General features: G+C 38.0%; 1 protein-coding gene across 2 annotated transcripts in view; it reads right to left on the bottom strand.

Moving 5' to 3' along the window:
- The window catches only part of LOC132820682 (succinate--CoA ligase [ADP-forming] subunit beta, mitochondrial), an 89,451-nt gene that overhangs the window by 35,852 nt on the left and 36,197 nt on the right, over positions 1 to 17,402 (bottom strand). For both annotated transcript variants that reach the window (XM_060832922.1, XM_060832921.1), the window contains 3 exons: positions 14,083 to 14,245; positions 2,654 to 2,782; positions 190 to 328 (listed from right to left, as the gene is read on the bottom strand). In XM_060832922.1, the coding sequence (XP_060688905.1) occupies positions 190 to 328; positions 2,654 to 2,782; positions 14,083 to 14,245 (431 nt within the window). The remainder of the gene's footprint in view (positions 1 to 189; positions 329 to 2,653; positions 2,783 to 14,082; positions 14,246 to 17,402) is intronic.

A 17,402-nucleotide genomic window follows, 5' to 3' on the forward strand; every position in this document is an offset into this window, starting at 1 on the left:
TACTGCTCTTCGGATGCTACCTAAACTGCTGTGCTCTTCCAGCACCACTAATTCAGAATCTAGTTTCCAGCATCTGCAGTCATTGTTTTTACCTAGTTTAAAGGACCAACCAAGCCTTCTTGGCATAAACATCCTATTAGAAAATATTATCAGGCAAATTTGAAATAGAAATAAGCATTTGTACATTACCGATCCCAGAGGCATCTTCCACCATGGGATTTATCTCAAGCATACTGGCATCATATTTGATAAACAGCTCATACAATTTGATCATATTCTCTGCTGCATCTTCTATCACATTATTCGGAAACCCCATTTTCTGTGCAAGCTGGAAAAATGATGTTCACAGTGAAACTAACATTGAAATAATAAATATTTTAAAATAGTTTTTGCCAAAAGATGGAACAGCTATCTAGGTCTGTATAGTTTTTTAAAAAACTTTAAAATGACTCAAATTTGAGGGCAGAAAGCTTAAGTTCTAAAATAACAATTCAGAAAATACTGAAAAAGCACAGGATACTTTATAACATTGTAAAGGGTTCTTGTGGTGCAGTTGTATAATGAACCTCTGGGCCATTTGGCCCAGGTTCAAGTCCCATCTACTCCAGAGGTGGAAACTAACACCTCTGAACAGACTGAACAGTAACTAACTAAATAGTCCTAAATTGTTTGTTGAATTGCTTTGGAGATAAAATTTACCTCTGAACCAGAAAGTCACGTGCTCAAATTTCATATGAGATTTTGTCACATAACTATTTTAGCGTAGTCCTGTGAGATGACATCTTTCCATGAAGTTACAACAAGTCTTATCCATCCTCTCATAGATGTAAAAATCTTCACAGCATTAATTTAAGAATAGCAGGAATGTTCTCTTGGTGTCATGATGAGCATTTATTCCTTGGTCATTAGATGAAGAAAATGAATATCTGGTCTTTTAGTGTCATTCATGAGACCTTGCCCTGCACAAAACCACCAACATGGTTTACAAAATTACAACATAGACTACGCTTCAAAACTTATTTCACTGACTGTGAAGCACTTTAAAAATGTCCAGGGCTATAAAAGGAGCTATTAGAAATACAAGGGCTTTTCTTGAAATATACTCAACATTGAGATGACATTGTACCCAAGAGCTGTAAAGGATTATCCTTGCATCGGTTCTTGCAATTTCTGCACACGCGAGATATTCTTCCACTCAGCAATTGAGTATTGCACATCACAGAAGATGTAACGATCTCAGAAAGGGTATGAAGAAGTGGCCAAAAGAAAATTTTCAAAATGGAGTTGTTTTGGTAGTTAGTTAATAACGAGAGGACATAACGTATATACTCGACTAACAGTTGATCTCATGTAGATGTCAAACCCTTATTTTTGGTCAAATAATCTGGAGTTTTCCATGTATCTTGTATAAGAGTCGACGCTAGCTCTTCACAGATAACAAATCAACATTTAATGAGTCAGTGTGCCAGCCGTCACATCCTGCTCCAGCTTTCCAGTCTGCCAGTTGTTTTGGTCCGTCCTAATCTTCCAGTCCGCTGGCCATTGTTCTCCGTCCGGGTTTTCAGAATTATTATAATGTTTTCTTTTCTTTATTTGTTTAGAGATCAGTTGGCCGTCTGCTAATGGCACAGTATGAATTTTGACGGGCATGAAGTTTAGCCCCTCAAAAATAGCATCCATATAATAGTTGACTCCATAAATCTAGTCTTTAAAAAGTTGTCAAAAAAATTTGACTATTACTCAAGTATACACGGTACATTTAAAATTACTAATAAAAAAAATTCACCCCGCCATTTGAAACAGAACAGCATGTTTCTTTGCTCCAATACAATACCATCAATGTCAAGTTCTTCATTAACCTGGTGGTGCAATTTGATGCCAACATCAGTAATAAATAATTTCACAGGATCATAAAAAAAGCACCCCATCCATTCCCCACTCTCTCTTCCTCTGCATTCCGTAACCCACCAGTGGAGGGCTGTTACGTTCTGCAGCCCTGCCAACAAAATATAAGCTCAGATTATTTTCAGTTTGTTAGGTTTCTTAGTTAATTATCCGTAAAGGAGAATATCCAAATTCTGGAATGTTCTACCTTGTAAGCTGTAAATGAGTTAGGTGCCTATTACAGAGGCAGATTACTGACAAATGAAATTCAGGAGAGAGAGATCTAATGGCAAGCAAATTGAAATGGGGTAGAGAGCTGTTGGCAGCTCAGCAGTACTCAAGATACTGTTGGAGCTGTGTTACCAACTCTGCTTGACAGTGTTCCTGGAGATTTAGTAGCAACATTAGACCATTAAAACTGGGCTGATTTTTATAAATCTAATTTAGATCATTATAATACTGACTACATTTCAAAAACATTTGATTATATTAATCCAAAATTGCACCTCAAAACCACAAACATTTGCAAATTGGAAACAGTGACTGGCCTTCAAAGCACCTAGTCCATTTACACCATAAAACTTCAAAGTAATAGGTAACAGTGGCAGGAGAAGCTGCTTGCATCTATCTCAACATATACAGTTTGAAATTCCCAATGAAATGTCTTTCTTTGGAAAGATCACTGTATAATGAAATGTGTTGTCATCTAATTAATGGTTCTAAAATTCAAATAAATTCAGTTCTCAGATTTGGAAGCTCAGTGTAATACCTTGACAGCTTGCTCTTTTTTGATGCCTTCCATTATATCAATGGGTTCCTTAACAATTGCTTCAGGGTTTTCAGCTGCTACATCCTCAATATTAACTCCGCCTTCTGAACTGCCTATTAATACTGGCCCCTAAAAGAGAAAAAAAAGTTGACACAAGATATTATCAACACTAAGTGAAAACAACTGCACAAACAATCACTTTAGAAGTGATTTAGAATACAGAAGTACATTTGGGCTAGACACAAAGCAGCACTCAAGATACATCACTGCATGATCCAAAGTCAAACAAAAAAATAAAGAACTGCAAATGTTGAAAATATGAAACAAAAACAAATAGCTGGAGAAACTCAAGTTTAGCAGCATCTGCGGAGAGAAAGCAGAGTAAACCTTCAGAATTGAATTCTGAAGAAGGGTCAATGAATCTGTAATGTTGACTCTGCTTTCTCTCCATAGATTCTGCCAATTGTGTCGGGTTTCCCCAAAGTCAAAGAGTTTGGCAATTAACTGCTGGTCAAAATTGATTTATTTATTCACTCCCTTTATGCAGCATTCAAGAGAAGATCGGGACATGGGCAGCAGTGAAGACCCACATTTATTGCCCACTTCCAGTTGCTCTAATGATCAGTTGTCTTGATCCACTGCAGTTGGTGTGGTTATTGTCTCATTGTTACCAAAAACAGGTAACTATAGGCCAGTTAGCCTAATGTGTGTAACTGGAAATATGCTGGAGTATGTTATGGAAGATGTAATAGCAGAGTACTTGGAAATACAGAAGTGATCAAGTACAGTCAGCATGGCTTCATGTAGGAGAAATTATGCCGAACAAATTTACTAGAATTCTTTAAGAAAAAAACAAGCCGGATAGAAGAAGAGGAAGAAGTGAATGTAATAGATTTGGATATTCAGAAGGTATTTGATAAGGTACCACCCATTCGTCTACTTAATAAGATAAGAATCCATGGCATTGAAGTAGTATATTAGCACGGAGAGAGGATTGGCTAATTAATTGAAGATAGAAAGTTGGAAATAAGAGGGATATTTTCAGAATGGCAATCTGTAACTCGTGCTGTACTTTAGGGATCAACACGGAGGTCAAAGTTATTTACAATATATATTAACGAATTAGATGAGGAAACTGAATGTATTATAGTCAGCTTTGTGAATGACAAAAAACAAAGGTGGGAAGCAGAGCAGTGAGGACAAGAGTCTCCAGAGGGATAAACCGGGCAAGCGAGAGGGCAAAAACTTGGCACATGGAATATAATGTAACAAAATGAATTTGAATTTAACTTATTGTCACATGTACCAAGGCCCAGTGAAAAGCTTTGTCTTGCGAGAAATACAGACAGATTACACAGTTAAGTAGCATAGATAAGAAAATAATAGGTAAACAGTGGCAAAAGCAAAAACACAAATACAAGTGAATACTAAGAGTTTGAGAGTCCATTCAGTGTTCTAACAACAGTAAGGTAGAAACTGTTTTGAAGCCTGCTGGTGTGTGTTCAGGCTTTTGTACCTTCTCCCCATTGGTAGAAAAGCATTACCAGGGTGGGATGGATCTTTGAGAATGCTGGTGGCCTTTCCTTGACAGCGAGCCTGGGAGATGGATTCTATTGATTCTAAATGCAGTGTGACGAAATGCAAACTTCTGCACTTTGGCAGGAAGAATGCAGGAGCTTAATGGTATTTAAATGGAAAAAAATTTCAGAAAGTTACTGAACAGAAGGATTTAAAAATCCTCCATCATGAATCAAAAACAACTAACATCCATGTTCAGTGGGTAATAAGAAAGGCAAATAGAATGTCAGTCTTTATTTCAGAAGGGAATGGAATATAAAAGTAGAGATATTGCTAAAACTGTACAAGACACTAGTCAAACAGGAAAGATATACTGACATTTGAAGCAGTCTAGAGGAGATTCACTACGCTGATACCAGATATGGAGGGACTGTCTTATGAGGAGGGGTTAAATAGATTGGGCCTGTACTCATTGGAATAGAGAAGGATGAAGAGAGTGACATTATTGAAACATACAAGATTATCTGGGGTCTTGATAGGGTGCACAAAGGCTATTTCTTCTTGTTGGACAGTCTACGACCAGAGGGAATAACTTCAGAGTAAAGGGTCACACATTTGAAATAGAGATGAGGAGGAATTTCTTCTCTCAATGAAACTGTAAACCCCTTTACCACAGAGAATGATAGAGCTGGGGCAAGGCTGAGATGGACAGATTTTTAATCAGTAAGGGAATCAAGGGGTATAGGGAAAAGGCAGAAAAGTGGAGTTGAGAATTATCAGATCAGCCATGATTTCACTGAATGGCAGAGTGGACACAATGGGCTGAATGGCTTCCTTTTGTTCCGATGTTGTAAGGTATTTCCTTCTCTTCAAAGTTTGTGAGAAGATTTGTAGCTTGGGTGCTCATTGTTGTGGTTCTGTTCGCCGAGCTGGGAGTTTTTGTTGCAAACGTTTCGTCCCCTTTCTAGGTGACATCCTCAGTGCTTGGGAGCCTCCTGTGAAGCGCTTTCCTTCTCTATAGGTTATTTGTGAATCTGTTAGGTTTATAGCCACAAGCCATTAATTTCTTGATTAGTTTTACTGCCACAAGCATTTTAATTTCTAGAAAAGAAAAGTGAATTTGAATTCTTAAACTGCAGTGACAAGATTTCAAATCATCTTTTAGATAAAAGTACCATAAGAATACAGCAGTACACTATGGATTAGTTCTATTCCATACAAGATTATCCAGATTCATGTATAATTAGTGGTTGTTTTAGTGGAACAATTGCGACAATAATGGATTATGTGGGTTATTCAAATGGAACGCATAATAATGCTTTGGTTTCGGATGTACCTTGTGCTATTTGTACACACAAAAGAATGCATAAAAATCAGTGGAGAGTAATTAGCCAGCCATTTTGTTGAAAATACTTCTTTCACAGCCCATGACTTTTTAAACAGGGGGTGCCAGCAAGAATACACTATAAATTAATAGTCTCAACCAAAATTACTCAGAGCTAATTGTCACTGCCAAGGAAGCTGATTATTTTTAAATATTCCTTTCTTTTTTCTTTTCTGCTTCAGAATTCAACCAATCTGTGTTTTTGCTTCTCTTTAACACTGAGTTTGCCTCGTCTAATTTTCAGTTCTGGTTTTGCTGTTTGACTCACGATGCTGTGTTGTTTGCCATGTTCATTCTTTGTTCCCAGTCGTCCAGTAGTAGCTTGCATTTTCAATAGTTTGCAAAAAAGTGAAAAAACCCAATGTGTAATGGCAAGTCTAACATCTAGTCATAGTCATGGAGCCAATTAGTCCATGCCGAACACAATCCCAAACTAAATTAGTCCTGTCTGCATGCTCCTGGCCCATATCTCTCCAAAACCTTCTTATTCACGTACGTATCTAAATGTCTTTTAAATGTTGTAACTGTGCCTGCATCTACCACGTCCTCGGGAAGTTCGTTCCATGTGCAAATCATCTTGTGTAAAAAATTTGCCCCTCGTGATTTTTTTTTTAAATCTCTCTCCACTCATCTTGAAAATATGCCCCCTAGTTTGGAACAACTGGCAGATCCTGTTGGATGACCTGCTCCAGCAAATTATGGTCCAATGACTGTACAAAGTATTGTCACAACTCAATTCAAGAGTGAACAATCAAAATAGATCAAGATCCAAATTTGTTTTCACAAACACTTAATTAACTTTAAGTTTCTTCTTTTCATTAAAGAGGGCAATGGATAGGACTGCTGATGACTCAAACTAAACCTTTCTTCTTAAGATAAACCATAAAAACAGCAAGCGTTGGCAATATGGATTAAATTTATTCAGGGTCTCTTGACTATTTAAAAAAAAGTACTGCAGATGCTGGCAATCAAACAAAATCAGAAATTAGTGGAAAAACTCTGCTTTTTCTCCACAGATGCTGCTAAGTTAATGTTTCAGGTCCAGTGATCTTTCTTCAGAACTGATGGCAGTTAGAAAAAGATTGGAATGTGTGCTAGAGAAGAGCTGAGGGAGGAAGGAAAGACTAAATGATAAGTGCAGATATATTAGGGAACCAAGGTCTAGTGAGCAAGCAGGATTAAAGTCAATCAGTATTAGTAAGAAAATGGTATTGGGAAAATTAATGGATTTAAAGACTGAAAAGTCATAAGGCCTGATAATCTACTCAGCAAAATAGATTTGGATGAGAGCATAAGAGGTACAGTTAGTAAGTTTGCTGATGACACCAAAATTGGACGTGTAGCCAACAGTGAAGAGGGTTACCTCAGATTACAGCCAGATGGGCCAATGGGCTGAGAAATGGCAGATAGAGTTTAATTCAGATAAATGCGAGTGCTGCATTTTTGGAAATCAAATCTTAGCAGGACGTATACACTTAATGGTAAGGTCCTAGGGAGTGTTGCTGAACAAAGAGACCTTGGAGTGCAGGTTCATAGCTCCTTGAAAGTGGAGTTGCAGGTAGATAGGATAGTGAAGGCAGCATTTGGTATACTTTCCTTTATTGGTCAGTGTATTAAGTACAGAAGTTGGGAGGTCATGTTGCCGCTGTACAGGACATTGGTTAGGCCACTGTTGGAATATTGTGTGCAATTCTGGTCTCTTTCCTATCGGAAAGATATTGTGAAACTTGAAAGGGTTCAGAAAAGATTTACAAGGATGTTGCCAGGGTTGGGGGATTTGAGCTATAGGGAGAGGCTGAACAGGCTGGGGCTGTTTTCCCTGCAGCGTCGGAGGCTGAGGGGTGACCTTATAGATGTTTACAAAATTTTGAGGGGCATAGATAGGATAAATAGACAAAGTCTTTTCCCTGGGGTCAGGGAGTCAAGAACTAGAGGGCATAGGTGGGTGAGAAGGGAAAGATATAAAAGACACCTAGGGGCAACTTTTTCATGCAGAGGGTGGTGCGTGTATGGAATGAGCTGCCAGAGGAAGTGGTGGAGGCTGGTACAATTGCAACATTTAAGAGGCATTTGGATGGGTATATGAATAGGAAGGGTTTGGAGGGATATGGGCTGGGTGCTGGCAGGTGGGACTAGATTGTGTTGGGATATCTGGTCAGCATGGACGGGTGAGACCGAAGGGTCTGTTTCCATGCTGTACATCTCTATGACTCTAAATACTAAAGGAAGTGGACCTGGAATTATTGGATCCATTGGTGGTCACCTTCCAAACTCTTAAATATCTCTTGAACAGTTCCTACAGATTAGAGGTAGCAAGTGTAAAGTAACATTTAAAAAATAGGAACAAATAACACCAGCTACCTAACATCAGTATTGGGGAACATTTTAGAGTCTAATGTAAAAGTCGTGATAACAGAACATTTAGAAACTATCACGGGTTTATGAAAGGCAAACTATGCTTAACAAATCCACTGGACATATTTTAAGGATACAACCAGTAGGATAGATAAGGGAGAACCAGTAGACATGGTGTATTTGGATTTTCAGAAGCTTTTTGATAAAGGTTTTCATCAGAGTTTGGTGAGCAAACTTAAGCCCAACAGACAGGGGGTACATATTGGCATAAATCAAAGCTAGGACGAGTATTATTTAAATTGTGGCATATCAGGAAATGTGGATGTACAAAGCAATGTGGGTGTTCTTATACACCAGTCAATGAAAGTAGACAGCAAGTGCAGCAAGCAACTAGGAAGGAAAATGGCTTGCTGGCCTTCATTGCAAGAAAGTTCGAGTACATACAAAGAGATCTTGCTTCAATTGTAGAGAGACCTGGTGGGATTGCACCTGGAGCATTGTGTACAGTTTTGTCATGAGGGAGTTTGACAAAGATTCAACAGACTGATTCCTGAGATTGTCTCATGAGGAGAAATTAAGGAATTAAGGTAATTATTATTGAATTTCGAAGAATGAGAGCCAAATCTCACTAAAATACTAAAACTTCTTACAGGGATGGACAAGGAGATACAGAAAGAATGGTGGTAGTGGTGGTGGGTGAGGGGTAGGGGTGTCTAGAACCAGGGGACAGAATCTCAAAGTCAGAGGTAAACCTATTAATACTGAAGTGAGGAGAACCTTCTTCACTTAGACAGTGGGTGATCTTTGAATTCTCAGAACTGTAACAGCTCAGTTATAGAATGTATTCAAGTTACAGATTAATAGACTTCCAATAATAAAGACATTAAGGGATACAGATATTAGTGCCAGAAACTGATGTTGGGATAGAAAATCAGCCATGATCTAAATGAATGGGACAGCAGATGTTAGAGGCTTAAAGGCCTACTCCTGTTTCTATTTCCTATGTCCTAATGTTCTTTCAAGGTTCTCCCACCCACCTTGACTTGAGCACTATTCACTCTTACAAGGAACAGAGGGTAGAAGACAGCATGCCAACTAGTGAGGAACATGTTAAACATCAAATTAACAGTCCAACTAGAACAAAGTTATCCTAAAATCTGTTGTGCAAACTGCAATTTTTGTCAGGAAAAATTTGGTCAGGCAACCGAATTCTAATCACATCAAACTGTTTACATTTGCCTCAACAGAACCAGAAAACAAGTCACTACTCTCTGAACAAAGAGCTTCAAATAGCATTACCCTGGAATTAGCCCCAGAGCAATCTTAATTTTAATCATCTTTTCTCCCTTTTAGTGGACTCTCTTTATGACTGCTGTAATCAAGAGTTAAGTTGCTTGTAATGTCACAGGATGATGCATGCAGGAAGACTGCTTCACATTTCCAAGCACCAATTGTACACTTCATGGTTAAAGTACTGTGCTGCTATCTAGTGGTAAATGGTGGGAAAACTTCCACCAACTTAAACTTTATTTTGGTCTCCCAGTGTCAACAATGCCACTTCTGAGTGATAATTGGCAAAATGCGATCCAATGGCACGGTTGGCTCAAGAGCAAGTCAACGGCAGGGCATTCTACAGAAAGTAACCCAGCCTATGACTTCCCATCATCTATAAAGTATCAGTCAATACTCTCCACTTGACTGAAGAAGGGGTGCAGATCCAACAATCAAAAGCTTGGCATCATCCAGAAAAACAGCTCACTTGTTTCACCTCCCAACTACCACTTGAAATATTCAATCTCTCTATCACTAGTGCACTTTGTCTGCAATGTGTAACATTCATAAGTTGTAACTTACTGAGGTTTCTTCAATAGCTTTGTTCAAAACTACAACCTCTTTAGCCTGCAAGAATCAAGATATAAGGTGCCTGAGAATACCACAATCTACTGGTTCCCTTCAGGTTGCACACCATCCTATTTTGGAAATATATTGTGGCTTGATCATAGTTGCAGATTCGAAATCTTGGAATTCTACACCTAACAGCACTGTGGGTGTACCTATAATGTAAAGACTGCAAAAGTTCAAGAAGTCAACTATGAAACTCTATAGGAGGGGGTGGCAATCAGGAAGGTCCAGTAAACGCAGGCATTGCAAGCAATACCCACATCCTGTGTATAGATCTTTCTAGAAAAAGAATCAAATTTTACACAAAAATATTCTCTTTCAGCAAAAGTACTCAGCCCAAATTCAATCTAACTAATACACACTTCACTGCACCAAATCTAAATCTCCACTTGTGAAGATATGAGATCCCAAGCGGGACCTCTCGGCTTCAAGATTGGTCAAAAGAATCTACGGAATGCGGTCTGTATAAAGCAAGGTTATTTGTTTAATAAAGTAAGGCAGCCTGACGCAATTCTGTCCAGAAACAGAGGTTAAAGCTTCTGTGCTCCATGGCAAAATTGAGCCGTTATAATTGAACAAAAAGCAGTTTTAATAGGTTTTTTTAAAAAGACAGTAAAGCCTTAATTACAAGAAAAGACCAATCAACTGTAAGAAGATAACATGATCGACAGCAGGCTAATCCAGTGATATTTCCTGGGGAACAGTTCTTGTTTTACATAGATTGTCATCTTATGCTAGCAGTTCAAGGTTAGTTCGAGTGGTCATTAATGGTTCATAATTCATTTTATGAAAACTGCATTGTTTGCCTTATCTTCTATTACAGCTAATTCAGCAAAGCAGCAGGGCAGGTTCACAAAGTCAAATCATAACTTGCAGCCATTTTGTTGTGTTATTGTAAATTGAAAAGCCATTTTGTTGTTAATAAAAACCTACATATATTTGTTGCTTCTGACAACAGCCAGGATTCAAATTTTGAATCCTCACTTGTTAAATTTACCTGATCAATCTCTTTCAACATGACTTGTGCCCTGTAAATTATATTCTTCTGGCCCCCATCTCATTACTTTACCCCAATGGTCACAGTTTGAACTCCATATTGGAAAACTGTCGGTTCAAATCCCAGTTCAGGAATTTGAACACATCAGCTGGGCTAGTATTTCAATGTTGCATTGTTAGCAGTGTTGAATCTCAGCTGCAACATTAAACTAAGGCTCCCATTCAGCTGACCATAAAAGATCCTTTAGCATTATTTGAAAAAGAGAACAGAAATTCAGATCCTGTCATTAACTGGTGGTTTGTGTTGACTGTTCGCGGGAACAGGCTGTGGCCTTTGTCTACATGACAACAATGACTACAATTCAAAAAGATAATCACTTACTATAACATCCTTTCGAACAGCATGGTATCTTAGTGGTTGCACTGCTGCCCCATAGCACCAGGGTCCCAGGTTCGATTCCAGCCTCGGGCGACTGTTTGTGTGGAGTTTGCACATTCTCCATGTCGGCTTGGGTTTCCTCTGGGTACCCCAGTTTCCTCCCACAATCCAAAGATTTGCAGGTCAGGTGAATTGGCCATACTCAATTGCCCATAGTGTTAGATGCATTAGTCAGAGGGGATTGGGTCTGAGTGGGTTAGTCTTCAGAGGGTCGGTGTGGACTAGTTGGGCCAAAAGGGCCTGTTTCCACACCATAGGGAATCTAATCCTCAGAATATGAGCAGCATATAAATGGAAATTATTTTCCGACCTATGCTCCAATTTACACCCTGTTCCCTACCTCCCTACTCTGATCTCCCAAACCAAATTCCCTCACTCTGCAGTCCAAACCTCAAATTACCCTTACCCACAAGAAATGTCGCACTGATTGTAATGGCATTCTTTGAACTCTGGACAAAAAGTAAAACCTTAGCAATACAGAAAGCTTCAGTAATAATAGCAGAACGATATTTGTTGTGGTTCTGTTTGCCGAGCTGGGAATTTGTGTTGCAGACGTTTCGTCCCGTCTAAGTGACATCCTAGATGTCACCTAGACAGGGGACAAAATGTCTGCAACACAAATTCCCAGCTCGGTGAACAGAACCACAACAACGAGCACCCAAGCTACAAATCTTCTCACAAACTTTGAAGAATGATATTTAAAATCCAATTTAATGCATCCAATGCTGGGGTCTACTGCAACCAACCTTTTAGAAAAGAACAAGTGGAACATAATAATCAAAGAGACTGAGCAGGAAATGCAGTCACAAGCTTGTATGATGCCAATATGAACAGGGTTTTCTAATCACACTTATTGCAGACTTGAAATATGAACTCGAACCCAGCACACAAGGAATTGATCCCTTGCCAGTTCCTCATTTCATGTTATTTAAGTTTTAAACAGTGAAATCAAATACATAAACTGATATATATAACAACATGGTTACAGAAGCAACTGGATAAAATACATAATTCCCCAACAAAATAAAATAATCCAGCTCAAAGACTTTAGAACCACTGAACATTTGACCCATTATGTTTGTGCTAGCACAAACTTAAAAATTCTAACATTACCCACTTCTTTGACCTTTCATATGCTCTCACTCTTACAGACTACTACAATCCCCTGCTAAAAAATGTTGTCTCTGACTCATCAGGCACTTGTCATACCAATAAACTGAAAACTTCCTACAAGTTTTCCCCTTCATTATTTTAGTGAGAAATTAATGTCTATGTCCTCACTTACAGTACACGAAATGATTATAGTCATTCAAAATCTGCCATTAAAATCTTAATTTTGAAAATGGTTATGACAACAGATAAAACTTTTCTGATTGAATGACAGGATCCCAATTTTCCAATCTTGATTCATAGCACATGAATTTTCCTAAATAGTATCACGATGATGGATTAGAACCCTGATGTACCATGGACATTGCTTATTTTTATTCTCAAAAAACATATTTTGGAGTTAAGTCTGCTCTGGCAATAAAAAGATTGCAGATGCAAATTCAATTGATGTCTGACAAAGTCCTGACTGCAACCCATAAAATGTCAGGCCTGTAGAGTATCAAGGAAACTTCAAACGAATAGAAAAAGTAACAGGCAGAGATAACTGTGGGGGCTGCTGCTGCTGCTTTCAGCAGCAATCACCTTTTGAAGATTATTAAAATGTTGTCCTTCCAGGAATATGTAAGATAAAGGGGTTAAAAACCAACTGCAGCGCTAGTCTGTCCATGTAAGTGGCATGGCATCCTAGAATGTGGACTAGTATGTTGGAAGTGTCATAACCCTGAGAATAATCATTTAAACACAAAACAAGTAAAACAAGAAAAAAAAATACTCTTTCTCAAGCAGCCACTGCTGAAAGCAATCAAGAGGGTTTCAACCAACTTACAAAGCCAAGAATTTCAAAATTGACTATTCAACAACCAGTAATATCGACCGCAATAGCCAGAATGTTAAAGTATCTACACTTCATGAACAATTCAGAGACTGATCAGTGTTCTTTTATAACTTTTAAACTTTTATCTTTCTAGATCCAGCCCTTATTTCTAAGTTGTATGAGTCTTGCTTTACTATTTCTTCCTGTGTTCAGTAATTAATAAATACTAAATTAAATGTGGTACATACATCCTAAATAAGGATTTACAAAAAAAAACATTTAAAAACATCTTGGCCCACACCCAACCTGTACACCTAGTAAAATAGGGATTCAATTTGACTCAAGTGTATTATTTGAAGGATGGATACTTCTTCAATCCAAATATCAAAGTAATATAGATTTAATAAGAGACTGCTAATGTATAACAACACCCAGACTTTTGCTTCCTCCTTTGCACTGCTCCTTAAAATCTTCACCTTTCACTAAGTTTTAAGTGACATGCGTATAAAAGCTCCTTATAAGGTTCAGTCAATTCTAATTACACTCCTTTGAAACACCTTAGATCACATTACTATGGCAAAGGTGCCATATAAATACAAGGTGTTGCCATTCCTATTGTTTGAGGATATTGATATAATTAAGACTACCAATAAGGGTCACATGGACATTTTTAAAAAAATTTTGCATTGCATAAATTTTACGTAATCTATGCTAATATATTTCAATGATGAACAAAATGCGTAAGACTTTAAACTTAACTGTTTCTACGAAGATACTTATTTTAGGAACTCGTCATGACAGTTTAAGGATGTAACAAGAATGAGTTTTTTTTGTTTGATCAACAGTACGCAAAAATGAACTACACACCCAGGAAAACAAATTTTTCACATTGATCTTGTCTTTTTACTCACCTGAAATGTTCTTTCCAGTGTTATTGCAAAGTAATACTCTCTTCTGGGGTACCTTCGCTCACAAATGAACACTTGGTTGCATATTCTTCCTTTCTCACCTGTCTGTTTAGTAAATAATTTCTTTCCAATCATTCTTGAAGAAATATCCCGGGCTTCCTCTGGACTGTAAAATCAAATAAGTTGTTAACCAATGAACTTTTTATTTCAAATCTTGCAGAAATATTTCACAAAATGAAACTGAAAACATGAATGAGGTATCATCAGACCTACTCAGTATGAGACTGAATCCATTAGAAGCTAACTTTTAAAGATACAGAACATAAAGCCACTATTTTTTTTCTCCTTATGTACCTGAAACTGAGGTTTGATATTTACATGAAGGCAAAGAGCAGAACTTGGAATCTCAGATGCAGATGGTAGTCCCTTTCTAGTGATTTTAACTAGGTAAATCTTATTGACTGAGGTCTTGTTTGGGGCTGTTAACCTGGGCCAATCAGGGAGTCCTGGCTGACATATAAACAAAGGAGGCTCCCCCTCCAACTCCATTTTAATTTAGTCCCTGCCCTCCCCTTCACTGTTTTGATCACACAGCGTTGCCCTTTGATGTGAAGGGCACTGCTTGTCACTGGCCACCCGGGTGTTTTCCTATCTTCCTGGTATTGGAGATTGAAATAAAGATTTGTACACTTTGTGTCTCTCATTGTGTCTCACACCTGCACACACACACACCAAAAAAAAAGAACAAACAGGGAAGGCCTGTGACCAGCAGAGTTCCACAGGGATTAGTCCTGGGTCCTGTTTAAAAAAAAACAAAGGAGGTAAAAACAATGACAGCAGATGCTGGAAACAGAGGATGCTCCTCGGATGCTGCCTGAACTGCTGTGCTTTTCCAGCACCACTCTAATCCAGAATATAAACAGAGGATTCAGAGAGTCTCCTTATTTCAGGGCCTGACTTCAAGCAAGCTGGTTACTGCCAGTGTACTGTGCACGTGTAAATAAAGGGTAACTTAGTGACAGGATACTCACTTCTATGCAGTTATTTCATTCCCCTTATCATTTTCTTATTCTGCTTCCTATTTGGCATTCAACTATTTAGCTTACATGATCGATTCCGGAGATTAAGCTTAACTTGAGGTTGGGGCTAGTCATTAAAGCATAGAAGAATGAGAGATGACTTTATTTAAACACAATTTCCTGAGAGGATTTAGAGTGAATGATGAGAGGATATTTTCCCTTGTAAGGAAGCCTAGAACTTAGGAACACAGTTTAAAAATCAAACATTTCTCACTTAAGACTGTGACGAGGGGATTATTTTTTCGCTTAGAGGGCTGTTAGTCTGTAGAATTATCTTCCTTTGAAAGCAATGGAGTTTGAGTTATTCAATATATTCAAGGCTGACTTAGATTTTTGATTGAGAAAGGAGTCAATAGTTAGGTGGGGGTGGAAGAAAAAAAAAGTGTGCTCAATCAGATCATCCATCTACTGGTTCTTTTCTTGCCACTATTTGGGTCTTCCTCAAAAAAACTCTTAATAAATTAATGAGGCATGATTTCCCCTTCATGACACCAAGGCTTCATTAGATTATAATTTTTCAAATGTACTACTATTACTTGCTCAAAAGTATGGCAGCAAACTGAAAATAGGTGGTGGCGATGGAAATTTTATGATTCTTTTCTAGCCCAATTGTTGGAAATTGGGGTTCCTTTCAAACATCTGCTCACTCAGCATTCCATTTTTGCTATTTCCCATGTATCAAGAAACCTCATTTAACTGTGTCACATTAGAAACTGGTCTTACACAAGTATTAAAAAAAAATCATCTATGAGTAGCTACTGTCCAGTAGGATTTAGACAATTGATTGACTCAGAAAATTCTTGCCCTAGAAATAAGATATTGCAATAAATGCTCAGGGGCAGACATATGGTCCTCTAAGAGCTTCCTCAGCTGGGAGATGGACAAGTAGAAGAGAAAGATCCCTAACAGCTTGGCTAGAGAGCAAGATGCTGCCCCCACAACCTTAATGAAACTAATACATTAGTTAATTAGATAAAGAAGTATACAACCCTAACAATTTGAGATGGAGGACAAGCAGACTGTTGACATGGATGTATCATATTTAAACTGCTGCATCTTAACAATATTAATAAACTATCAGAAAATTGCTACAAACCACCAACTATCTATGTTTGATAATTGTGATCATGAACCCCTAAAATCAACACCATATGCAAGATGTCCAATATTCACAGCAGTGTGGTTGACTCTTAAATCGCACTCTGGACAATTAGGGATGAGCAATAAATACTGACCTAGCCAGCAATGCCCACATCCCATGAATTAATTTGAAAAACATGAGAGGAAATGTTGCTGGGAAACAAAATGGAGCAGATATGAGAAGCCAGCAAAAGAAAACATTTGGAAAGTAATAAACACAGAAGGTTTAAGATGACTGCACAATTTATATCCCTCGAAGAGGAATGTCATATACTGGATAAACAGTATACAAACAGCAATAATGAGGGAATGAGGATAGACTTAAAGAGTTAAACCGGAGAAAGATATTGATAGAGGCTGAACAACAATCACCAATATTTAAAGCAGTGATTGAATAAAATTCAGACAAACATATTCTAGTAGAGTAGAAAAATAGATTAACAAGAATGGGACACCATGGATAAGTAAAGTAAATAAAATTGAAAGTAGACTTCATGGTGACATATAGTGTTTAGACGGAATACTATTAAAGATATTTAAAATATTTTGAGGGAGAAGGCATGTGGAGGAGAAAGAGAGAATTAGTATTGGAGCCTCACAAATGCCATTGGCTTGGTTGAATGGCATTTTATAAATTGTATATTCTACACATTCCATCTAACCAGGAAAAACAAGTCTTTAAATATGCAGACTTAGAAAGCATATGGTCCAATAATCTGACTCAGCCTCCGACTTCTTATGGAGTATCTTGCCATTACAATCAGTGTGACATTTCTTGTGGGTAGTTTGAGGTTTGGACTGCAGAGAGAAGGGAATTTGGTTTGGGTGATCAGGAGTAGTGAGGTGGGGAACAGAGTGCAAACTGGAACATATGTTAGAAAATAATTTCCATTTATATGCTGTTCGTGCTCTGATGATGTCCGAAAGGATATTATAGTAAGTGATTATCTTTTGAATTGTTGTCATGTTGACAAAGGCTACAGCTGAAAATGTGTTGCTGGTTAAAGCACAGCAGGTCAGGCAGCATCCAAGGAACAAGAAATTTGACGTTTCGGGCCAGAGCCCTTCATCAGGAATGATGAAGGGCTCTGGCCCGAAACGTTG

This window comes from Hemiscyllium ocellatum, chromosome 12 (assembly GCF_020745735.1).
Source record: "Hemiscyllium ocellatum isolate sHemOce1 chromosome 12, sHemOce1.pat.X.cur, whole genome shotgun sequence".
NCBI classification, from domain to species: Eukaryota; Metazoa; Chordata; class Chondrichthyes; order Orectolobiformes; family Hemiscylliidae; genus Hemiscyllium; species Hemiscyllium ocellatum.